General features: G+C 39.5%; 1 protein-coding gene across 2 annotated transcripts in view; it reads right to left on the minus strand.

Annotated features, from left to right (window-relative positions):
- Positions 1–26,197, minus strand: part of LOC109871554 (vasoactive intestinal polypeptide receptor 2) — a 54,517-nt gene that overhangs the window by 23,308 nt on the left and 5,012 nt on the right. Inside the window, exons 1-3 of one of the 2 annotated variants that reach the window (XM_031806516.1) lie at positions 18,305–18,805; positions 2,624–2,729; positions 538–651 (exon numbers count right to left, since the gene is read on the minus strand). In XM_031806516.1, coding sequence (XP_031662376.1) covers positions 538–651; positions 2,624–2,729; positions 18,305–18,355 — 271 coding nt within the window. In that variant the 5' untranslated portion in view covers positions 18,356–18,805. Of the gene's footprint in view, positions 1–537; positions 652–2,623; positions 2,730–18,304; positions 18,806–26,197 lie in introns of those variants that run through there. The other variant, XM_031806517.1, reaches the window with a different exon arrangement.

Genomic DNA, 26,197 nt, shown 5'->3' on the forward strand with positions numbered 1-26,197 from the left:
TGAAACATCTTGAAATGTTCTGCATTGACTGACCTTTATGTCTTAAAGTAATGATGGACTGTTGTTTCTACTTGCTTATTGTAGCAGTTCTTGACATAATATGGACTTGGTCTTTTACCAAATAGGGCTATCTTCTGTATACCACCCCTACCTTGTCACAACACAACTGATTGGCTCAAATGCATTAAGGAAAGAAATTACACAAGTGAACTTAAGAAGGCACACCGGTTAATTGAAATGCATTCCAGGTGACTACTTCCAGAAAAACCCTGGATGAGTAGGTGTCCAAATGTTTGACTGGTACGGTTTGTTGTAATATGTCTTTTTTTCTGGCTTGCCTTCCCCGGTGATTTTACTCACGCGCCGCTACTGAGCTGTAGTCATCACAGACAATATGAGAACATTGCTTGAGGAAAGTCTCAAACGTCTCTAACATTTGCATGATGTGGGACACAACGCTTAAAGAAATCCACCCAGAAATGTGACTTTGACATTGAAATTCATATATGAAGAAAACAAGAGGCTACAATACTGTACCATTTCTGCCAAAGAATGTCTTGAGCACTCTGGGACATTCTCTAGAGACGGTCTCTCCAACCTCTGCATGGCCCCAACATGCTATGTTATCCCAGATAGCTTTGCATCCCGCTCCTGTCAAGAGATTAGACAGCAGAGTTTTAATATAAATACAACGATTCAAGACAGTTTTTTGTTTGTCTCATATTTGTGAAATTTGTAGTTGCGTACCTCATGCAACAATTTCCCAAAGCAAATCTACTTTGCCATAGGGGATTCAAGACCATATTCTCACCCTACAAGTTGTTCATTATGGATAGCATCATACTGTAGCAGTATTGAATGTGATAAATGCCTCACATACATAGTGTATGCACAGCATACAGTGCACTAGGCTCTTTCAGAATGAATGATAGAGTTTCATAGTACCAGTAGCCTAATGGACTATGATAGACTCTCCGTGTGGGGGTGAAGTGGCTAAATGTGTGAATCTATTTGTCTCACCAATGTCAGGAGGAAGGCCAAGGCTGAGAAAGCCTCTCTGAAACCTTGACTCCTGAAATATTTGGTTATTAATTCAACAAAATGGCATACAAAGGAAAAGTCCACAAAATACGATGTGTTTTTTCCATTAGTCCACTTTTGATACAGTCCCAAAATGTTTTGCATGTCAGCAGTCAAGTTTTCAAGATATTGGACATTCAAGAAGCAAAGTCTCACTTGCCACATCTTAGTTGTGAAAATGGAGCGCTTAGCCTTAGCTCAGTAAAACATAGCTCCACTCCCTTCCAGAGATAGAGAGACTACAGAGAAAGCCTCCATATGTAAACAACATAGCTAGCTCTATAAAAAGAAAGCTATTAACATCAGATATAATTAATGAAATTAAAACACACTGAAAAATGGACAACAAAATACATATTCACGATGCGACCCACATGAGTATCTCTGCACTCTCTTAGTGGTATAATATGTGTCTCTCGGTGTCTCAAATGGCACACTATTCCATTTATTGTGCCTAGGCCTCTGGTGAAATTATTTCAAGTGCAGCTCCTGCTTTATGGTATCTCCATATATGTGATACAGTGTATGACAATGGCAGTGCAGTACCACACTATAAGATAAAAATGTTGCGCATATTGCCACCCACAGTGTTTACTGGCGCTAACAAACAATGTTTTTATCCTAAATGTTTCATAATCATATTAGGCTAGGTCAACTGATGCATGAAAAACCTTCTCCCTTTAATGTTGACCTGGATGCTCTCTATGCTTTCGAAGCACAGTTGACTTAATTGGTAAGAGCATGGCGCTAGCAATGTCAGGGTTGTGGGTTCGATTTCTACTGGGGCCATTCATACGCAAATGTATGCACTCACTGATGTAAGTCGCTTCGGATAAGGTGTCTGCTAGACAGCGAATATTCATTACCATTACACAAACACAGGCTCAGAAATATACACATTGTTTTTTGTGTCGGGACTCAAGAGAAAGCCAAAGACTGAGTGTCTTGTCTTTGATAAAGTACACTAATTCCCTTGACAATTAACATTATTTCTCTACCCAATTAGTTTAATTTATGTAGCACAGCCTTGGCTATAACTCACAGTAAAGTTTCAACATCGTAAGTCGGCAGGATGGTGGGGCTTGCAGGCAAAACGTTTTGTAGAACCTTCAACATGTTCAGCATTTAGTTAAAGTGCAAGCTATTCAGGTTTTAATGGAAATTGAAAATGCATCAAAGTTCTTGGTCACAATCTGAGTTGTGATGCTTATCTGGACTAAGAAACAATTTTACAACTATTGAAAGTCTTCATTTAATTTGACAGAGGCAATGGGGAGTAGCAAATGGGATTTACTTTCCATTACTTTCAAAGGCACTTGAAAAGATGAGATTTCACATTTTCTTTTAAAAGTTTCATAAAAATAATTTAGGCGAGTGACCTAAAAGAAATCGATGTAAAAAAATAATCTTGCACCATTCACCAAAATATGCAGTCTGTTTCCATTCCCGGAATATTCGGAAATCTATTCACAAGCCACGGTTTATCTTAACTGTCAGATGAGGAGATAAATGTTGTAATCAAAATATGCCGTAATGGTGTCACCTTTGGAGGCATTTGAAGATTCTTGTTCCCTCAGCTTCACAAGACATTCCTCCTGGTCTTTCTCAAGCTCCAGAAGGAAGTTACATGTTGGATGTCTTCCACTCACCTAATTAAAAAGAAATTCAATGTTTGATTCACTTTAATTAACTCATCCTTAGATGTTAGTATTTTAATAGGTCCGTTGTGTAGTAGAAAGAAAGGTGTACAGTAATTACATTCATGCACATTCATATTCTGAATTCAATGAATTATTCATAGGACATCGTATCTTATAGGCAGCAGAATGGCAGGCAAAGACCAGTGAACAAGACATTAATCCAACTGGCGTGCCGTGGGACAAATCTGGCCGGGGGCATAAAAGACAAAAAATGTCAGCAAATCAGCTCCAAGTGATTTTCATTTTGGGAATCTGTTCTAAAGTATTCCAACGCATAATAGAGATGTACAGTATGTGATTGTGTACAAATGTAAGCAAGGTTTGAAATGATTATGTTTCAGTCAAATATGATATCTGTTTGGGCTACTTGCGGTCTACAAATGATTTGTAATTATATTCCAGCCCCCCTGACCATCCACTCGGCCCGCGGCTTAATCTAGTGGATGATCCCTGATCTACAGTATCATGTTAAAGGTGCTTTGACACCTTGTTTGAAATTGTTTTTAAAAAGTATTACAAATAGAATCAAATGGATGTGATTGTTTTCCATTAGTAAATAAAGGTTAAATAAAAAATAAAGTAAAATGGAGAGATGGATAGAATAACCAACATAATGGCCTCCTGAGTGGCGCAGCGGTCTACAGACCCAGGTTTCATCTCAGGCTGTGTCACAACCGGCCGTGACCGGGAGTCCCATAGGGCGGCTCAAAATTGACCCAGCGTCATGCGGGTTAGGGGAGGGTTTGTGTCGTCAGTGTTTCCTCCGACACATTGGTTCAGCTGGCTTCCGGGTTAAACGGGCTGGTGTTTAGAATGTGTATTAGAGGGTCATGTTTCGGGGGACGCATGACTCGACCCCGAGCCTGTTGGGGAGTTTCAGTGATGAGAGAAGATCGGAATTGAAATTCGGAGAAAGAAGGGGATAAAAAATAATAACCAATGTATCTACACGTCATGAATTTGCACTCTAAATATTCTGTGTAGGTTGGTGGTTATGGGGTAGTAGAGAATTCCTCAACAAACACCTTCAGCACCCTAAATGGGAACTGTATACAATCCCCTAGATCCCTAAAAGGTTTCTGACGTCTGTGTGAGAGAGTGTGTAAGTATGTTACCGACATGTTAGTCTCTTCAGGAGGAGTCAAGTGCAATACAAAGGTGATGATGGACTGCGTGTGAAGAACATAATAGTCAAACTGGTCAGTGTGCTGCAGGAAGAGAGTGGCTTGAAAACAAACTATGTCAGAATTCACTTTTGTTTCACGTTAGTCTTTTTCTGTTAAACGCACCCAATCCCTGCCAGGAGAAACAAGTGGCATGTGACAGAAAGGGTGAGAGCCACACAGTCTGACACAGAGAGCGTGCCTCAGGGGGAACACACACACACAGTACGGCATCAGGCAGCAATGTCTAAAAAGGCTACAGGAGCGTTAACAAACAATCAGGGGCACCAAGCGGAAGAGACCTCGCACTGGGTCAATGGGCCCTTAATGTTTTATCCCAAATGGCACCTTATGCCCAACATAGTGCACTACTTTTGATAGTACACTATATGGGGAATATGGGTCCTTTTGGGACACAAATAATGACTGATATGACCCCTGGCCTCTGTTAAGGCAAACACACCTACTGTATCTACACTGACAGTCCAAAACGCATCCAAAGAAACTTCATCGCACTGTGGAACTGACTGGCAACTGGTCCTTCTGATCGTGTCCCAAATGGTACCCTATTCCCTACATAGTGCACTACTTTTGCCCAGAGCCTTAAGGGCCCTGACCAAAAGTAGTGCACTACAAAGGGAATATATTGCCATTTGGGATGCACATCTCCTTTCTCTCCTCTCCTTTCTCTCCCTTCAGGCCGAGAGAAACCTTAAAAGCAGTGTTTTCATTTTAAACAGAACGTTTCCCCTGGCTAGCTAGGATGGGCACTGAGGACACTGCTACCTTTCGTGAGTATGCGGTCTCGTGTGAGCAGAAATAATCACTCTGACTTGGGACTCTCACAGCATTGCCCAAAATGGAAGAGATTGCCAGGTCAGTGGCTGGGGCATGCATCTCTGTGAGAGAGTTAGTGACTCACTCCTAGCATGCTAAAGGGCCTTTTAAATGAGGCTGCACTCAGCACTCATCCACTAATTACTGGTTTCACCCAGCGTCAACTCGGCTGTCACTACTAATGTGTGTGGCCTTAGTTAAGTTAATGCAGCAATACTATTTTTTGCTAAACCAAATGTATTTTTTAAACGCTTCTTTGCTAAACCAAATTGTGGCAGACAGACATATTCATTGAAAGGCCATTGGCATTGTAGGATATTGCTATGATTAATTTCTAGTATTCTGTCAGAGAAAGGAGATGCAGAGTAGATACATTCCAAATGTAATATATTTTAGTAAATGCAACTCAATGCAGACTTTCAGGCTAAAATGTGAAAGCCTAAAACTTCTAATTTTACTACTATGTATCCCACAGCTGATTTTGTAACTAATGTTAAAAACACAAACACTGGGGACACACAGTAAGCCTCTGTAGCTTTTTATTTGATTATCCTTTATCCAATATTGTTATGATTCGAATTGCAGCATAGTATGATCCATACAATAATATCAAATAAAACCTCTTTCCCCTAACAGATAAATCTGTGTCCAGTGATCCTGTTTAAAATGGTTTATATCTGTCTATAACCAGATGGACTTGTGAACCCAGGACTGGAATATAATAATATATGCCATTTAGTAGATTATTTTATCCAAAGCAACATACAGCCATGCATGCATTTTACGTATGGGTGGTAACTAACCCACTACCCACATACCATATTCAATCTGTTATAATTTGATGAAAGGCAGTGACTAGACCTTACTATTTTCAGGGCCAGATTAACAAACAGGCACACAGAGCACGTGCCCCTACCTCCAGGGGTCCGCCAACCAAATGTTTTTTCGGGGGTTGTGGACCCCATGGAGGTCGGGGGACCCTCAGATAGCAAATCAGCTGTAAATCGCAGGAAACTAGCTTAAATTCAAAATGCTCAGCCTTGTGGCAAAATATGAACAACGGCATGAGATGAGCGATAAAACAGACCATTTTTCTCTCTGAATCAGAGCAAAAAGTGTAGAATAGCATTATAAAACTGCAATTTTTTTCAACATAAATTGTCTTGAAATGCAGGAAGTTAGCTGTTTTCCTGAAAAAAATCCCTTTCATCAATGAGATAACAGGGCACTGACTATTGAATGAGACAGAATTACTTTGTGCGTGACAGATCCAATGTACTTTATACTTGGGCGTCACGGACATATCATTGCAATAAGCAACCACTTCAATGTCATATATAAGTTAATTGCGCATATGAGGCAGCTGTTGATCTTGATATGTTGATTGAGGTACAAGATAATTATGAGCTTTTGCTAATGACCTGAAAAGAGTCCACTTGGAAAAGAGAAGGCCTATTACCACATCTGTTTTGGCAACAGTCTCTGTAGATGCCTACAGACAGTGCATACAAATTATGCTCAGATAGGTATTTCTGTGCAGTACATGTATTACAAAGGAAGCACTGGAAGGAAGGAAGCACTGCGTTGTATTAAACATTAATACCTACTGTATAGACAGGCTATATTATTTATCCAATTTAACCGTTATTTAACTAGGCAAGTAGTTAAGAAAAAAATATTATTTACAATGACAGCCTACCCCAGACCAATTGTGCGCCACCCTATGGGACTCACAGTCACAGCTGGATGTGATACAGCCTGGATTTGAACCAGTGACTGTAGTGACACCTCTTGCGCTGAGATGCAGTGCCTTAGACCGCTGTGCAACTCGGGAGCCCAAGAGCTTACCAAGAGCTTCCATACTTGGCTCAACATACAGTGCTTAAGTATTTCTAAGACACTCTACTGTATACAGATGGAGTACACACAGAATATGTATAGCTAAACAGACTCCATCTCTTATCTAGAGGCTCTGAAACTTTCCTCAAGTTTGTTCCTGCTTAGTCATTACAATTATTGAATTCAATGTATTAAATATATTGACTTCAATGTATTTCAGACAGTTCCACTTGTCAAAATTCTCAGTAGCTACTGAAATTGTTGAATCTTTATAACCCATATTAATATGGGATAAATTAATGATTATTCACTCTGCTCTGCTCGCATCTGGTTGATGGAGAAGAAAAGTTATTACACATCAAATATTCAACATATTTTGAGAGAAGGGGTTCATTTGCCCTGGCAAAAAGTCCTCTAGCACTTTCATGATACAGTACAGTTTCTTTCCCATTTTGCCCTAATTGCATCAAGCATATTGGCACCATACCAAACCAACAGTGATTAGGCTGGGGCACACAGGCTGTGTTTACACAGCCAGCCCAATTCTGATATTTTTTCCACTAATTGGTCTTTTCAAATCAGATCTTTTTCAGAGCTACTCCGATTCATGAAAAGACCAATTAGTAAACATGAAACATAACATAATACAGAACATTAATAGACAAGAACAGCTCAAGGACAGACCTACATATAATAAAAAAATGGCACACATATCAATACATACACACAATATCTAGGTCAAATACGGGAGAGGCGTGGTGCCGTGACGTGTTGCTTAATCTGTTTTTTGAAACTAGGTTTGCGGTTTATTTGAGCAATACGAGATGGAAGGAAGTTCTATGCAATTGTTTGTTCTGGATTTGGGGACTGTGAAAAGACCCCTGGTGGCATGTCTGGTGAGATAAGTGCGTGTGTCAGAGCTGTGTGTAAGTCAGAGCTGTGTGTAAGTTGACTATGCAAACTATTTAGAATTTTCAGCACATTAATGTTTCTTATAAAAAAGAAGAAGCGATGCAGTCAGTCTCTCCTCAACTCTTAGCCAAGAGAGCCTAGCATGTGTCGTGTCTTTGGCTATGCCGGATTAAGTGAGGTGACATGCTATTCTATAAAATAATTTCTCTGTAATTAATATTACCTGATTGACCTAATCATGTAAATGTAATCAACTAGAGAGTCGGGGCACCACAAAATAATATTTATAGAGCTGTTATCTTCCGAATAAACTCTTAAAGACCTAGTAATATTTTACATCAATAGCAGTCAATATTAATCGTTACCTTAATTCAGTCTCATCTGAAAGTTGTAAATTCTTGGTTATCTGCACGAACCCTGGCTAACAAGTTGAATCAGCAATACAAAATTGAGTTTAAATATTTATTTACTAAATACTTAACTAATCACACAGAATTACATATACAAAGAATGAATTATACCTCTAATACAAATTACGTCACAAAGGAAAACGTCGCTAGCGGGCGGAACAGATATGACAGCTTGTTACACAAAAGAAAAGGGGCTGGGTTTGAATGAAAGAGCGAATGAAAGAGCGGGAAGACTGTAACAAAGGAAGTAAATACAGTATCTTACGCATTCTAAATTACCGCCCATTTGGAAAAGGAAAATGCAATCAATATTTACTCTGAGCTGCCTTTCGGTAGGTTGGTGGTAGATGGAAGGCCGTGTTGCCAAACCGAGTCCTTTGTCCTTTGAAGAATGTCTCTGGTGGTAAATTGGATACCTTGTAGTAACATCGTTGTGTGATAGACAGGTTCCTCTGTCTGTTCCTTCCTAACCTGCGTTTGCAGCTGCTGTTGCTAACTCAACGGCTAGGAGGTATCACGTCTGTTGTCAATAAGAGTTCAAAGTTCATACCATTCGCAACCAAAGCTCACGCTGATGTTGGCTTCGTTCTGTAGTTATTATCTGAACCATTCTGACATCGGACTGTCGTCCTCACATCTTTCGGAACAGGAGGTTATATTGTCGTCAAGGCTTTATATAGGAAGGGAGAGGAAGGCGTGTTTGAAAAGTTTTATAGCCCATGTCCCTTCACAGGGGCGGGCCACTGATTGAGCAGAGCCCTACCTTATGAAAACCCAAATCTCACATTTTAGAAGCTAAAATCACATCTCATCCCCAATCATTTCATATTCAAACATTTAAATTGAACAACAATTCCATGTGAATGCAATAACTCTGATGTGTAGACTTTCCACTGTAGAGTTTGTCATCTTATAATTGATGAGAATTTCTCAGATGACAACCGAACTGACATCATATTCATTAAGTACCACCGCATATGTTCAATTGGTCGGATTACCAGAATATAGTTCATTTCCCCCACCTTCTGATGTTCCCAGAATCTCTAAGTTAACCAAGGGTTTTGCAAATGTAACATCAGTAGGGTAGAGAGAGGAAAAAGGGGGAAAGAGGTATTTATGACTGTCATAAACCTACCCCCAGGCCAACGTCATGACACATGCATAGTATTTATATTATGATTACAATGAAGAGCAAGACCTGCTGCTCTGTTCTGGGCCAGCTGCAGCTTAATTAGGTTTTTCTTTGCAGCACTTGATCACATGACAGGACAATATTCAAGATAAAACTAGAGCCTGCAGGACTTGCTTTTTGGAGAGTGGTGTCAAAAAAGAAGAGTAACTCTTTATTATGAACAGACCTCTCCCTATCGTTACAACTATTGAATCTATATGTTTTCACCATGGCAGTTTACAATACAAGGTAACACCAAGTAATTTAGTCTCCTCAACTTGTTCAACAGCCACACCATTCATTACCATATTCAGCTGAGGTCTAGAGCTTAGGGAATGATTTGTAGCAAATACAATCCTCTCAGTTTTAGAGATGTTCAGGACCAGTTTATTACTGGCCACCCATTCCAAAACTGACTGCAACTCTTTGTTAAGAGTTTCAGTGACTTCATTAGCTGTGGTTTCTGACATGCATATGGTTGAATCATCAGCATAAATGGACACACAGGCTTTGTTTAATGCCAGTGTTAGAACCAGTAAATGACATTGGCTTCCCTCCAGGCCTGAGGACAAAGACATTCCTCTAGGCTTTGATATGACAGATGGTAGCTGACTCTATAGACACTCCTATCCAAGTTGTCAATGCCAGGAGGTTTGTCATTATTGATCAATATCAATAATTTTCCCACCTCTCTCACACTAACTTTACAAAATTCCAACGTGCAATGCTTTTTGTTCATTGTTCTTTTCTTTATGCATGAGTATGATAGCTCACTATTCATTGTTGGCATTTCCTGCCTAATTTTGCCCACTTTGCCAATTAAGTAATCATTCAAATAATTGGCAACATCAAATGGTTGTGATTAATAAGCCATCTGATTTGATTAAAGATGGAGTGGAATTCGTCGTTCTGCCCATAATCTCTCTTAGTCTCTCTCTCTGTTTTCATAATTTTCCATCAATTCGCAAGTGGCTTAAATCATCTGAGCAAGGGAAACAGTGCCCATCTGTCTCAGTATGGGAAACCCATGTATCTGATACTGTCTGGACCAAAAGAGTATAACTTGTTGCCGCCATAGCATTTGATTGATTGATGCCAGCAAGCATTTGGCTCCCCTTGATAAAACATTTTATAAAATAATTAGCTGAACTCAACTGTGAGTTGTCCTGGTGCAGCAAAACGCCCAAGGGAGGCCAGTTTGGATCTGGCTTCAGACCAATCAAATTACTTCCTTTACAAAACGTCATTTTCAGAAAAAAGTTTCTGGTCTGCTTGCGTTGATGTCAGTAGCTAGCCTGCTAAATCGTCCCTTTCCTAAATCATGGATGGAGATTGGGATTTGGACTTGTGTTTTTGACTTAATTCTCTGTATGCCGATTTTGATCTACCTTTAACTAAATATGTTGTGCCACTGGCCTGAGATGATAGTAGGCTCATATAAACTAGCTAGCTAGCTAACATAGCTGGTTCATTGTTGCACATGCAAGGAAGTCAGGCTAGCAAGCATTTTAGCTATGACAAAAACTTTAAAAAGTGTACTGTTTGACAGAGCCAGTGGCGACCTGCCTTTCAGGGCAGGTGGGGCTAGGCCACCTGTTTAGCATGTTTTGCATGTTATTTTCGCATTAATACGTGTCACATATCAGTTTGCAAACAACACAAACATGGTATTTTTTGCTTTCTTGAGTAAGGCAACTCCAAAATGCTGGTGTATCAGCCTAGCTCAGTGCTTTCCGTGGTGGTGGAGCAGCCAGAGGAAAATATTGAGCGTATGGGTTGGTAATGTTCTCTAGTTGCGCCGTGATTGGCTAAGTGGTCTGTCACTCATGAGGACATTACGTCATCTATGGGGAGAGCTCAACAATTCAAACCCCTTGGGTGCTGCCATAGAGTTACATTAGAAGTGTCCATCCAAGAAGCATCAAAGTCATTGGCCACATTAAATACAGTGCCTTCGGAAAGCATCAGACCCTTTGACTTTTCCACATTTTGTTACGTTACACCTTTGAGAGATTTATGAAAATTTGAATAATCTACACACAATACCCCATAATGACAAAGCAAAAGCTAACTTTTAGAATAAAATGTTTTTAAAAAATCACATTCATGCAAGTATTCAGACCCTTTACTCAGTACTTTGTTGAAGCACCTTTGGTAGAGATTACAGCCTCGGGTATGATACCTTGGGAAGCTCGGGAATACAAGCTTGGCGCACCTGTATTTTGGGAGTTTCACCCATTTTTCTCTGCAGATCCTCTCAAGCAATGTCAGGTTGGATGGGGAGTGTTGCTGCAAAGCTATTTTCATGTATCTCCAGAGATTGATCAGGTTCAAGTCTGGGCTCTGGCTGGGCCACTCAAGGATATTCAGAGACTTGTCCCGAAGCCAACTCCTGCATTGTCCTAGCTGTGTGCTTAGGGTCATTGTCCTGTTGGAAGGTAAAACTCAGCCCCAGTCTGAGGTCCTGGTTTCATCAGACCAGAGAATCTTGTTTCTCATGGTCTGCGAGTCTTTAGGTGCCTTTTGGAAAACTCCAAGTGGGCTGTCACGTGCCTTTTACTGAGGAGTGGCTTCCATCTGGCCACTCTACCATAAAGGCCTGATTGGTGGAGTGCTGCAGAGATGGTTCTCCTTGTGGAAGGTTCTCCGATCTCCACAGAGGAACTCTATAGCTCTGTCAGAGTGACCATTGGGTTCTTGGTCACCTCCCTGACCAAGGCGCTTCTCCCCGATTGCTCAGTTTGTCCAGGTGGCCAGCTCTAGAAAGGGTCTTGGTGGTTCCAAATGTCTTCCATTTAAGAATGATGGAGGTCACTGGGTTCTTGGGAACCTTCAATGCTACAGACATGTTTTGGTACCCTTCCCCAGATCTGTGCCTTGACACAATCCTGTCTCGTAGCTCTACGGACAATTCCTTCAACCTCATGGCTTTTTTTTGCTCTGACATGCACTGTCAACTGTGGGACCTTATATAGACAAGTGTGTGCATTTCCAAATCATATCCAATCAACTGAATTTACCATAGGTGGACTCCAATCAAGTTTAAGAAACATCTCAAGAATGATCAATGGAAACAGGATGCACCTGAGCTCAATTTTGGATCTCATAGAAAAAGGATCTGAATACTTATGTAAATAAGGTATTTCAGTTTTTTCTGCTCATCGGCCATTAGACATAAACATTAAACAACAAGTTGGAAATCGCAAATTCAACAATGAGGGGTTTGGAAGGAATCAGTGGTTAACTGCAAGCATTGCAAAGCAATCATGAGCCTGCTATTCAGTGGAGTGGATGTGTGGTCCATGTCTGAGTTTAAGGGTCTCTTTTCCAAGCTTAAAAAGATAAACTTTCTAAATTGGCCATGCTTTCAATCCAGCATGACTTCTGCCACATTCAAAACAACTGGAAACTCGGAACTGGGAAATCTCAGACTTAGTGAGTTCAAGACAACATTGAACTCAGAAAAAAACAAGCTCCGACTGGGAAAATAAGTTTTGAACAAATTCCAAGTCTAGAGCTCCGACCTGAAGATGACTAACATCATGATTCAACATTGTTTTTTTGTTGTTGTTCCCAGTTGACTTGAAAGCACAATAAATCCAGAGAATGACAGACTTTGATGACAAAACTTGCCCTCAAAAGGACCACCGTTTCACCTTCCTGTTGAAGTGAGCACGGCACAACAATGCGAGTCCAAAAATATATTGTAATATGCCAGGGAGTAGCTATATAATGTAGCTAAAAAAGTAATACTGTGTATGTTGTATAGTAAGTGTATGTTGTATAGTAAGCTGTTAGTCGCCCATGAGCCTCACCCTAATAATTCAGTCCCTTTTCCCCTCATAATTTAGCCTACTGTTCAGACTTGGTGGTGCACATGTAGCCTATAGCCTGTTTTAGAGAAATGTCATCATTAAATAATTGTAAGAGCTTTCAATGTCTGCTTATATGCCCCCTTTAGTTATCCTGCAGCTCTGACTTGGTGTACAGGGAGAATACTGGAAGAACAGCCCATTCTGTCGCTGTGCATTTCAAAAGTGCTGAACAAAGTCTGTCCTAGCTCATTGTCTTAATCGAAAATACGGATTGCCTCTTATCCACTCAACGTTCTCTTATGCCATAGTTTGTACATCTCAATTGTCAATAGGAACCACATTTGTTTAAACAAGTCAGCCATATCAGCAATGTTTTTTTAAAGGCAGTAAATCAAATGATTGCCTCGCCTGGTTCACCAACTACTTCTCTGATAGAGTTCAGTGTGTCAAATCGGAGGGTCTGCTGTCCGGACCTCTGGCAATCTCTACGGGGGTGCCACAGGGTTCAATTCTTGGACCGACTCTCTTCTCTGTATACATCAATGATGTCGCTCTTGCTGCTGGTGAGTCTCTGATCCATCTCTACGCAGACGACACCATTCTGTATACTTCTGGCCCTTCTTTGGACACTGTGTTAACAACCCTCCAGGCAAGCTTCAATGTCATACAACTCTCCTTCCGTGGCCTCCAATTGCTCTTAAATACAAGTAAAACTAAAAGCATGCTCTTCAACCGATCGCTGCCTGCACGCCTGTCCAACATCAATACTCTGGACGGTTCTGACTTTGAATATGTGGACCACTACAAATACCTAGGTGTCTGGTTAGACTGTAAGCTCTCCTTCCAGACTCACATCAAACATCTCCAATCCAAAGTTAAATCTAGAATTGGCTTCCTATTTCGCAACAAAGCATCCTTCATTCATGCTGCCAAACATACCCTCGTAAAACTGGCCATCCTACCAATCCTCGACTTCGGCGATGTCATTTACAAAATAGCCTCCAATACCCTACTCAATAAATTGGATGCAGTCTATCACAGTGCCATCAATTTTGTCACCAAAGCCCTATATGCTACCCACCACTGCGACCTGTACGCTCTCATTCCATGTCATCTACAAGACCCTGCTAGGTAAAGTCCCCCTTATCTCAGCTCGCTGGTCACCATAGCATCACCCACCTGTAGCACACGCTCCAGCAGGTATATCTCTCTGGTCACCCTCAAAACCAATTATTTCTTTGGCCGCCTCTCCTTCCAGTTCTCTGCTGCCAATGACTGGAACGAACTACAAAAATCTCTGAAACTGGAAACACTTATCTCCCTCACTAGCTTTAAGCACCAGCTGTCAGAGAAGCTCACTGCACCTGTACATAGCCCACCTATAATTTAGCCCAAACAGCTACCTCTTTCCCTACTGAATTTATTTTATTTATTTATTTTACTCCATTGCACCCCATTATTTTTATTTCTATTTTGCACATTATTCCACTGCAAATCTACCATTCCAGTGTTTTACTTGCTATATTGTATTTACTTTGACACCATGGCCTTTTTTTTTGCCTTTACCCCCCTTATCTCACCTAATTTGCTCACATCGTATATAGATTTGTTTCTACTGTATTATTGACTGTATGTTTATTTTACTCCATGTGTAACTCTGTGTCGTTGTATGTGTCGAACTGCTTTGCTTTATCTTGGGCAGGTCGCAATTGTAAATGAGAACTTGTTCTCAACTTGCCTACCTGGTTAAATAAAGGTGAAATAAAATTTTAAAAAATAAAAAATGAGGCTGAATGAACTGTTTCACTGCTCCGCTGATAGCCATGTGTTGCGGTGGTAAGGTGTTGGGACGGTTGTTGGGACTCTGCTGTTGGGACAGCTTTATGTAGGCCCTAACAGTTTGTGGGCACCGTTTGTCACCATTATAGTCCAATAAATGTATTGTTAATGTTGTGTTGTGGCTTTGCTGGCATGCATCTAAAAAAAATAGGTTTGCCGCACAAAGATTTACATACTAAAATTGCCACTGGACAGAGCCATAGACCATTTTGCCAACATGAAGAGAGGAGGACGGCATTGGCGTTCAACTAGTCTACAAATACTTGAGGGCGCACGCACACACACACATACAAACAGTTGAAGTCGGAAGTTTACATACACCTTAGCTAAATACATTTAAACTCAGTTTTTCACAATTCCTGACATTTAATCCTAGTAAAAATTCCATATTAGGTCAATTAAGATCACCACTTTATTTTAAGAATGTGAAATGTCAGAATAATAGGAGAGAGAATGATTCATTTCAGCTTTTATTTCTTTCATCACATTCCCAGTGAGTCAGAAGTTTACATACACTCAACTAGTATTTGGTAGCATTGCCTTTGTTTAACTTGGGTAAAACGTTTCGGGTAGCCTTCCACAAGCTTCTCACAATAAGTTGGGTGAATTTGGCCCATTCATCCTGACAGTGCTGGTGTAACCGATTCAGGTCTGTAGGCCTCCTTGCTTTTTCAGTTCTGCCCACAAGTCTTCTACAGGATTGAGGTCAGGGCTTTGTGATGGCTACTCCAATACCTTGACTTTGTTGTCCTTAAGCCATTTTGCCACAACTTTGGAAGTATGCTTGGGGTCATTGTCCATCTGGAAGACCCATTTGCAACCAAGCTTTAACTTCCTGATTGATGTCTTGAGATGTTGCTTCAATATATCCACATAATTTTCCATCTTCATGATGCCATCTATTTTGTGAAGTGCACCAGTCCCTCCTTCAGCAAAGCACCCTCACAACATGATGCTGCCACCCCCGTGCTTCACAGTTGGAATGGTGTTCTTTGGCTTGCAAGCCTCCCCCTTTTTCCTCCAAACATAACAATGGTCATTATGGCCAAACAGTTCTATTTTTGTTTCATCAGACCAGAGGACATTTCTCCAAATAGTACGATCTTTGTCCCCACGTGCAGTTGCAAACTATTTTGAAGCAGTTCCTTACTAAGCAGCCTTTAAGGTTATGTCGACATAGGACTCATTTACCTGTGGATATAGATACTTTTGTACCTGTTTCCTCCAGCATCTTCACAAGGTCCTTTGCTGTTGTTCTGGGATTGATTTGCACTTTTTGCACCAAAGTACATTCATCTCTAGGAGACAGAACGCGTATGACGGTATGACGGCTGCGTGGTCCCATGGTGTTTATACTTGCGTACTATTGTTTGTACAGATGAATGTGGTACCTTCAGGTGTTTGGAAATTGCTCCCAAGGATGAACCAGACTTGGAGGTTTGTTTTCAGTGCATTAAACTGAACATATATAGCCTTGTTGATTTGATGTTTAAATGGTTAGGTTGAAATGGTGCTGGAATAGCAGAGGCAGTGCTCCTGTTGTCTTTGTGCTGACTTGAGATAACTCCTTGGTTCTAAATCAGTAGTTGTTTAGTGAACTGTCGAAAACATTAACTTGCTTGACCATATAACTGTTTGAATGCAATATTTGCTTTGTGGACATCAGCGGACAGATGAGTCTTTCTGGTTTTGTGATGAAACAAACATGTGTAGTTTCATTTATTCGGCCACTGTGTGACTGTTGTCTTTTTGTTGTCACGGCCTTATTGTATATCACGGTGGCGTATGAATTTATGGTTATAGAGCAAACAATGTTCTAGAGCTGTATCCGTACCCATTGGTGCAGTGATCACAAAGGGGCTATATCTAGGAAACCGTAGCAGTGTGTGGGTAATATCACTAAGGAAGCCATGCCATAAAAAAAAAGCCATTTGCAACCTATGTTGTGATAATTTCAAAGTTCTACAGTATTAGTAAAAATGTGATCAATACATGTGGATGATCTTGTCCCTGTAGTGTCTGTAAACACCCTGGTAGGTTGATTAATAACCTGAACCAGATTATAGGCACGGGTTACAGTGAAACGCTTCCTCTTGAGCAGACAGATATTCAGGTCCCCAAGACAGTAAACATCTGTGTTTGCATCACATATACTATCAAGCATTTCACACACATTACTTAGATACTGACTGTTAGCACTTGGTGGCCTATAGCAACACCCCCAAATAATAGGCTTTAGATGAGGCAGGTGAACCTGCAACCACAGCACTTTAATAGCACTTGACGTGAGATCTTCCTAAGCATTACAGGGATATGGCTCTGAACATATCGAGCAACACCTCCCCAATAAGCATTCCTGTCCCTTCTATAGATGTTATATCCTTGTATTGCTACTGCTGTATCAAACAAATGATCTAAGTCTCAGAAATGGCTAATATATAAATAGTATCTAATGTTATTGATTTCTTTAACCTTATTTCTAAGGCTACATATATTAATAATGGCTATTTTCAGCCCTTTCCTGGGTAGCTCCTCTGAGATAGACAGTCTGGTGCATTTCAGGTGACCCATATTATTTGTGCCTCCAAACAATGTAAAAATCGAAGTCTGTAACTATAAAAGTCTGTAAGACCATGCAGACAGTAGAGTCAGACAGTCCAATTTAACCATTTTTTCAGAGGTCAACATCATCCTGTGTGAAAGGCATTCTATCAGAGTTGCATATAGAATCTATTTGGGTTCTACTTTCCACGTTGTTGCAGAATCTTTTTTTAAATAGCTGTATTTCAGTCAAATCATTACATCAGAATCCACTGCATCACAGCTCACACATTTAGCGGAAATATGAAATTACCTAGACTATCATTTGCCCTGTAAAGAGCACTCCAATGACAGCTTCATGGCAAAATTAGATCTTGATGCTTTGAATAGCACAAGCCTATTCATTACTGCTACAGCTGTCGGATCTTAATGTGATCACCCTGTTGTAGAACATTCCTGCAATGCAGGAATTGTAAAAGTTGTAGTCTATTTGAGGTTTAAAAAGGCTTCTGACATTTGGAATTTCCACTTTAGCATTTTTTACTTGATTTTCTCTTAAGAAAAATGTATCAACCCCTATAAAAATGTCTATTAATTAGACTCCACATAACAATTAAAATGTTCTGTTGCTGCAGGATTATTTTCCTGTAGCAAACTGGCTCAAATTAAGATCCTACATCTGCCTGTGTTTATACCATGTCTCTTTGGACTGTGAAAAATGCTGCATGCTTAAATCAAGAGTTCAACTTCTGTAAACTGCAGAGAGCAAATTGGTGTAATAAATGAGAGTAAACAAGTAGAACATTGTACACTAGGCTACCCTATATGGACAAAACCCTCTTCTTACCAAATCCATCAATCATAATGCCACACATTTGTTAGTTTATATTTTCAAGCAATAGAATGCCCTTCTCTTCATCCTTGTGCACATTTTATCATCATGCATAGGCCTAACACAAAACGAAATATACATTAAAAGTACTGTTGTAGTACTTACCACTGACAGACACGTTGATAAATATAGAATAAAAACAATCAAACTTCTCATATTTAATTCGTTGGTCACCTGCCGGACTTCATTGATGAGAGGTCACAATCCCATTCAAGTGACTAAAAGGGTTTTTATGAAGAAGAAAAAAATCCAATATTCCAAGTTAAAAAATAATTAAAGCAAACTATGAAGTTAGTTGAAGGAATGAACCTTGAAAGGCTTTGATTTGCCAAATCCAAATACTTGATAGAGAGAGAGAGAAACACGCACTGATTGGTTGTCCGCGCGCACTGTTTTGGCATCACTTGGCACTTCGTCTGGTCTTTGGGAAGAAGTCACCCGTCTGCAGCAGCCGTGTCAAATATTACATTGAAAGCTTTAGTAAGTCCCGAATCACCGAACTGTGGTTCAAATGCAGAAATTCCGTTTCCCTGAAGCCATCGAACCAGAGTACTATCTGCACGTACGGGGCAATTGTGTGCTGGTAGGCTACAGCAGCAGTGGCGTCCGTGGAGGGATGCTTTCTCCTTATGAACTTTGAAATGACTGAAGCCAGCTCTGTGCTGTTACGCAAGTTAAAAAAACGTGAATTATATTGACCTATTGTAGCACATGTTATGCTATTACCGTGTTAGTATGGAGGGTGATCCTTTCCATTTCGAACATGCTTAAATATATTCATATCAGTATGCATGATTCATGACACAATTAAATTCTAATGTTAAAAAGAAAATTGAAAATGGCTAATTGAATATTGGAAATGGTTCATGGAAATTATAAATTAAAATGGGAAATTGAAAACAGAAAATGGTTAACAGAAAATAGTCAAATAAATGTGCAAAGTGAAATGGAAACTGGCTATTTTCATTTTCAAAATTGCCCAATTTAGCTTTTTCTCTTTTTATTTGAAACATTTATTTAAATTGCTTCCTGGAAGCATTAACCAGAGAGCAACAGGACACCACCATGCAGTAATACATCCTATGTGCATTGATTTTAGACTAGTGTAACTGACATGTTTCAAACCTGGTGTGCTGTACACCAGAAGAACATTTTAGCCTGCCAAGCCAAAGCCTAGGCAATTTAGCTGGGGGAGCTAAGGAAATTTGTCTGGTCCCTGGCAAAGTTACTCAACATTAGGCAAAGTTACTCATCACATGGTCACATCACTTCTTCCTGGTTACTTGTTCGCATGATGAGTAACCTTGCCTGATACCTGAAGAGTTGCATTGGCTATAGGCTCTGGTTTAGCGGGCTAATCTGCTGTTCTGATGTGCAGAATAGCCTTGTTTGAACCCTGTCAGTCATATTTGTTTTGTGGCTCAGATGGGTCTCTGAGGAAGAGGTCAAAAGATGGTGAATTGTAACTGAGGTGGTTCAGTTACCACACATGCATGATGAGTAGGCCCTACCCTGTCTGAGACCTGAAGAGTTGCATTGGCTCCTTGAGTCAATTGCTAGGCTTCAGTTTAACAGGCCTATGCTTTTCTGGTACACAGGAGACCTGTTTACACTAGTCTAAAATCAATGGCTAGGATGTACTATTACATATGGGTGTGTTGCTCTCTTGGTTCACGCCTCCAAGAAGCAATTTGTGTACACTTTTGAAAAAGGAAAATGCTTAATTGGGTAGTTGGAAAATGAAAACAGACACTAATTTAATTTTGCATTTATGATTTTCTGTTTACCATTTGTTTTTTCAATTAACCATTGTCTATTTTCATTTTAACTTTGCAATTTAATTGTGGCATGACTCATGCACACTAATATGAAAAGAAAAATCGATTTATAATTTTGCCATTCCTATTTAGCGTTTAAGGCAATGCATTTTCAAACTGGTACTGTTAACCCTCCATATGCCAGATCAAAATTGGATAAAATTGGATATTTTCAAATGTAAAAGCTATCATGTTTATTCAGAGGGGGATGCATTTCATAGCAATCGATTCCACTCCACAGAGGCAGATGAGTGTTCTGTTTGTGTGACCTGGACTAATCTCTAATATGATTGGTTTGACCCCGGTGGAGAACCTGGATATCAGAAGATGTCTGCACACATTTTCTCCAATGGTAAAGGATGTAGTACAAAGGGAGGTTATTTCATTTGAAGGCTTGTCAACAGTCAGCACAACTAGACACCAGGGGGACATTTCAGTCATTTCACAACTTTGTTTCTTTGAAGTGGAGCGCTTTTCATTGAAAAACTCCAGAAGAGCTGAACAGGTAGATGAGACACTAACCTTACATCAGTCACCCTAAAAAAAAGGGATCCTAAATGCCTGACCAACCACCTTGCATAGGTTGAATTTGAAGACTTTGTTGGCATTCGATTCGAGGCTCTAATTTAAACACCTGTCTGTCAATTGCACGGGGACTCTGGAATGGCTCCATTAACTGTGCTGTATTTGTAATGTCCAAAATAGTTTCACCCCCCCCCCCCCCTCAAAAAAAGAAAAGATGTGAGCATGAAAGAGAACATTCAATCAACTAAAGGTTAGCCAGTCTGTAACCCACTGAAGGCTCAAACAAAGAACTGCACAAATTCCCCAAGCTTTGTGTGTTATCTAATGTTTATTTTATGCACGTAATTAAGCACTTATAATCACAGGAGGCCCAAAAAGTAAGATAATAAGTTCAGTGAGTGGAGTCAAATAAATGAGTTGAAAAACTTGGGCCCATTCGGAGAACTCTGCTGTTATTCTGTTGGATGGCATTTCACAACTGAAAAACAAGAACTCAATACAAAAACCACAAGAAGAAGCTTAATGCCATAATGAGAAATAAATCATTAGTTGTAGTGCTTGATGGGACAACATTAGATCCAAACACCTGTTACTCTAACAACAGCAATTTCTTAACAACATAGTGGGGTCCACAATTATTGACACCCTTAATAAATATAAAATACATAATTTAAATACTGAGGTATATTGTATGCTCCAAAACATTGAAATTGTATTATTTTATAAGCCTACTAATAAAATTGCTCAGGAAAATAGATTTTTGTTGAGCAATAAATGTTTTTTTCATAAAAAGGTAGGGGTCAAAAACACCCTGAAAGATTCTTAAAAATTACTTGCTGGATGCTGTTAGTTTTGGTTTTTCAGATAATTTTGTGCCAAATAGAAATGATTGGTTAAAAATGTATTGTGTCATTTTGGAGTCACTTTTATTGTAAATAAGAGTATAATATGTTTCTAAACACTTCTACATTAATGTGGATGCTACCATGATTACGGATCATCCTGAATGTATCATGAATAAATGATGAGTGAAGAAGTTAGAGGGTCAACGATCATACCCAAGACATACTAACTTCCCCTGTTATAGGTAATGGTGAGAGGTTAGCATGTCTTGGGGGTATGATCTTTGAAAAAATATTACTTGTTTAACAAAATCTTTCTCTGAGCAATTGTATTAGTATAAACTCAAAATTTCCCCATTTATTTATTTTGTATACAATATAACTCAGTATTTGAGTGATTTATTTATACAGTCATTATTGCTCATCTTTATCAAGGGTGTCAATCATTTTGGACCCCACTGTAAGAACCGCATTTTACTCAAATAACCTTAAAGGAGGACAACTTGACCCATTTATGGAAGTAATATCTTCCCCTGGGAAGAGAAGCAGCTCAGGGAACATTGATCCTTTCCTCTCTGCACCATCTGGTGTCATGGCTGGAAGGAGTTCTTTGTTCTCTTCCCTTATTCCTAAAGTTGAACACTTTCCCCCAAATCTAAGGATGTTTTTCTCAAATCTGTGTCTGAGTGCTGTTTTAGTGGTCCTGAGATAAAAATACTATGGCTTTAGACTAGACGTTTTGTAGACTTGTCATTGTCATTCCATTTGTATCACATTAATGTAATGTTTTTTTATTGCTTTGCATTATTCACTGCCATAAAAAGCTTTGTCAGTTAGTTCAACAATATCTTCCCATGATGAGGTACAGTGTATGAACGTATTCACCTCTACACAATGTACTTAAAATAACTTTTCAGGTTTCTAGACTAAACATTCGAATGAACCCTCCTCCAAGTCAGGCAAACTTCCAATTCAGACTCCTCCCTCCTCTCATTTTAGAATGTATCCATTTTATATTAAGCTACCATTTACATAGAAGCTGTATACTATTCTCACCAATTGAGTCTCGGTACCTCGGAAGCAGATTCACAAAATGAGCTAGCGCCAAATGTAATAATATATGGCTAAATATGTAGCTATCTAACATAGCTAACATTCCAAGTGGGTTAAATGTTTATTTCAGCAAAGTACTAAACCATAAGACCCTTTTATCATGTATTTAGACAGTACTCTTGTATGATATTGAGTAAGTATACCAGAAGTCTGGGAGAATACTATATTATCTACTAAGTGAGGTCCACTAAGGCAATGACCAGTCCCCCTGTTAATGTAGGAAGATTGATGATTCCCTGCCATGATAAACATAGTACCATGTGTAACTGTATAACGTCTCTCACCTTGTCTAAATGGGTTTTGATGTAAATATAGTAACTGAATATTACTATACATTCAGGTACTTTAATTTACTTTACTAGCAATGGCATAAAACACAACTGGGTGGTGACCAAAAATGTCTGAGAAGTTCCAGCATCCAGACAATAGTTTGAAATAGAGCAATGTAGACAGGCCACTAATATGAGACCTTTGTCTGCACTGATAAAGAGTTGAAAGATTACTTTAAAATATGCAGCTGGGCTATATCCCAAACCATTACACTTTGGAATGAAGAGGTTTCACTCATGATATGGGTTTTGTTTAAATGTTAGTAATTAATCGCAAATCTCACAGAGTGAATGCTGGATCATGTGTGATCCAGGGGCTCCTGAGTGGCGCAGTGGTCCCAGATTCTGCATCTCAGTGCAAGAGACGACACTGCAGTGCCTGGTTTGAATCCAAGCTGCATCACATCCGGCTGTGATTGGGGGTCCCATAGGGCGGTGCACAATTGGCCCAGCGTCGTCCAGGTTTGGCTGGGGTAGGCCGTCATTGTAAATAAGAATTTGTTCTTAACTGACTTAAATAAAAATAAGTGTGTGAATACTCCACCTGGGCTATAAATAAAACTATAATAAAACTATAGTTAATTTAACTAGTGTGTTTAGCTTGCTGTAAAGGGGAATGAAAGGCTTTTGTACACCAGGGAAAGAAATGATATATATTCTGAGTCTATCACATTGAGATAAATTGTGAAAGGTCAAGAAATGTAACAACTTTTAAAGTCACATGAAGTGTAAATATAATGTGAAGTAATGAGCTGTACTACAGGGATTCAACTATCCCAAATAAAACAATGGCGAGTGATTTTTACATCCTCATGATAAAATGTATTTCCATTGCGGCCCTCGTACTTAGGCTTATCGTTACGAGAGCAAGCAATGAAGGCCTGCTACTCATGTTGGGAAATATATTGAATGTGCTTTTTCTCTACGAAAAAAGAAAACAAATGACATTTCCTTTCTCGATTTCAAAGCAGTGCAGACATAGCTACAGTATCAGAGGCCATGGAAATATAATACTTCTGAAGAAGCCTTGAGAAATGAGTTGGTACGAAGCTGCCCTTCAACATAGGAGGTAATCATCTGAAATTCTCAGACAAAAATAGACCATCATGAACAGACATGTGGGCTATGTAGAGCACTGACCGTATAAATACATACACAATTTACATAATGGATAATACTTTTTTTTTTTTACTGTCCGAAATCCTAAATTCGATAAATTTTTACTTAGTCATACATTGATGTAAATGGGAGACATCTATGGTAGTGAAAATAAGATTTGCCACTGAATAGCTCAAATACTCCCAAAGCTTGAATATAGTTTTTTGGGCTTGAAAATACTAGACGATTGCCTGTGTAAGCACTGATCGCTATAGCTTGTAGTGGTGTGAAATTATTTGCAGACTTTCTCTACAATGCAATAGATTTTGGAACATAGAGGTTGTGGAATGAACAATACAGACCTCTAATGCGTTTACCTAGTGAAGTGCAGAGGATGACATGTCAGTCCACAGGAGGTTGGGGGCTCGTGGTAATGGCTGGAGTAAAATAGCGGAATGGTATCAAATACATGGTACCATTCCATTTGCTCTGTTCCGTCCGTTATTGAGCTGTTCTCCTCTCAGCAGCCTCCTGTGTGTCAGTCTGACTTTTGAATTAAGTCAAATTCTTTAAAAAAACAGATACATTGTCTCCTGCTTAGTGCTTTGTTGACACCCTCTAACATCAATGTTAAAAATCATTTGCATGTTTCCTAAGTGCTATACACCTTGTTTGGAGAGCGAGGTAGTGGCAGTGTTCTGACCCTAAGTGCTATTATAGAGTATGCCTATGGCCCTAACTCATACAATAAATTCCCTGGTTTTCCCCAAATCACGGGTTGGAGTATACTCAAAATCAGGAGGGATTAAGCAGAAATTCCGGAATCCTACAACCAGGATTTCTGGAAAATGTTGCAACCCTAACCCTGATACTTCAGCTACACTACACCCATCACATTGCATTTCCATCAGCATCATGTCAATGGGACGTTCTACCTGCTACACCAGAAACCAACCAAAACCAACCTCATTATTTCAATTCACAAGATAGAATGAACGTGAGCCTCAGCCATCGAGAATTGAACCTTGACGATTCTTATAGATAGTATAGATAGAAGCTTTCATTGATTTCAAAGGAAGCATTCCCTCAATGGCTGATGACTGTAGTGTTGCAGGGCTGTTATACTGTCACTCCAAATGGAGTGCCATGACAGTCTGAACAGTATTACCCTATTCCGTAAAACTTGGATGACTTCGCAATGTGAACTGACCAAACAGCTTACATGAAGTTCATTAGAAAATGATAAAAACTTTAAAACTCTGCACTGCAGAATACAAAATGACTGGACTTGTCAGCCAACAGAATAATTTAACACTCCAGTATGACTTACTACAGGGTTCTGTGTTTACTGAAACAACATAGCCTTTTTTATTTTCTATTGTCCTGTAAGAACAAGTTGTGTTTAACATGTGTTTCTCACAAACGAGCTGAGCACAAAGTGTAGCACTATGTCAAGTAATACTTGTTTCCTTGTAAGGATAGAGGGCTTCTGAAAGACCCATAAATACTAAACAGACTGGGTTACCATTTAAGCTGTGTGTTAGTGTGTGTATATTTGTGTGTGCCTTAGACATATCTGAATAGTATAAGGGGACACAACTGAAACACAGACATATGAATGTCAAAGAGATCACTTGAACTGAGTGGTCCCCCCCCCCCCACAAAATAGCTTTTGAATCAAATGCTAATGATGAATATGTCCGTATTAATATAAACTGTGTACTATAGATTCTGTATGAGTTGAATTTCCCTGTCTATTTAGTCTGTTCTAATTCCTTCACTTTGTGGCTGTGTGAATTAGAATACACTGCAGTTCACCACATCTCTATTAATAAAGTGTTATGTTGTTTGTTCTCATGTATACAGTATCAAGCTGATGAAAGCATGATTCACAATGAGTTAATGCAGGCTTTAGGATGTCAGTCTGTACAAAAAAAAACTAGAAAGCATTTTAAACAAACTAGTTTCTGAAACATTCTTAAGCATAAACATTCATAAACATTCCATCCTTGATGGAAATAAAAAAGACATACATGCTTCCCAAATGAGTTAGGAGATTAACAGCAACTGTCTTTGCTGGAATATACAACACTAATACTAACACTAATACTTATTTTCTTGAAAGATAAATTCAGGTTTGTGTTTTGTATTATGAACGCAAGCAAAACAACAGAAGTAAGTAGCCATAGCATTCATAATCAGAGTGATATGGGAGGGGAGGGGAGGGGGGGGGCTGTTCAAAGGGCACAAACACAAGGATAGAACATGCTTTTA

This window comes from Oncorhynchus kisutch, linkage group LG27, assembly GCF_002021735.2.
Source record: "Oncorhynchus kisutch isolate 150728-3 linkage group LG27, Okis_V2, whole genome shotgun sequence".
NCBI lineage: Eukaryota > Metazoa > Chordata > Actinopteri > Salmoniformes > Salmonidae > Oncorhynchus > Oncorhynchus kisutch.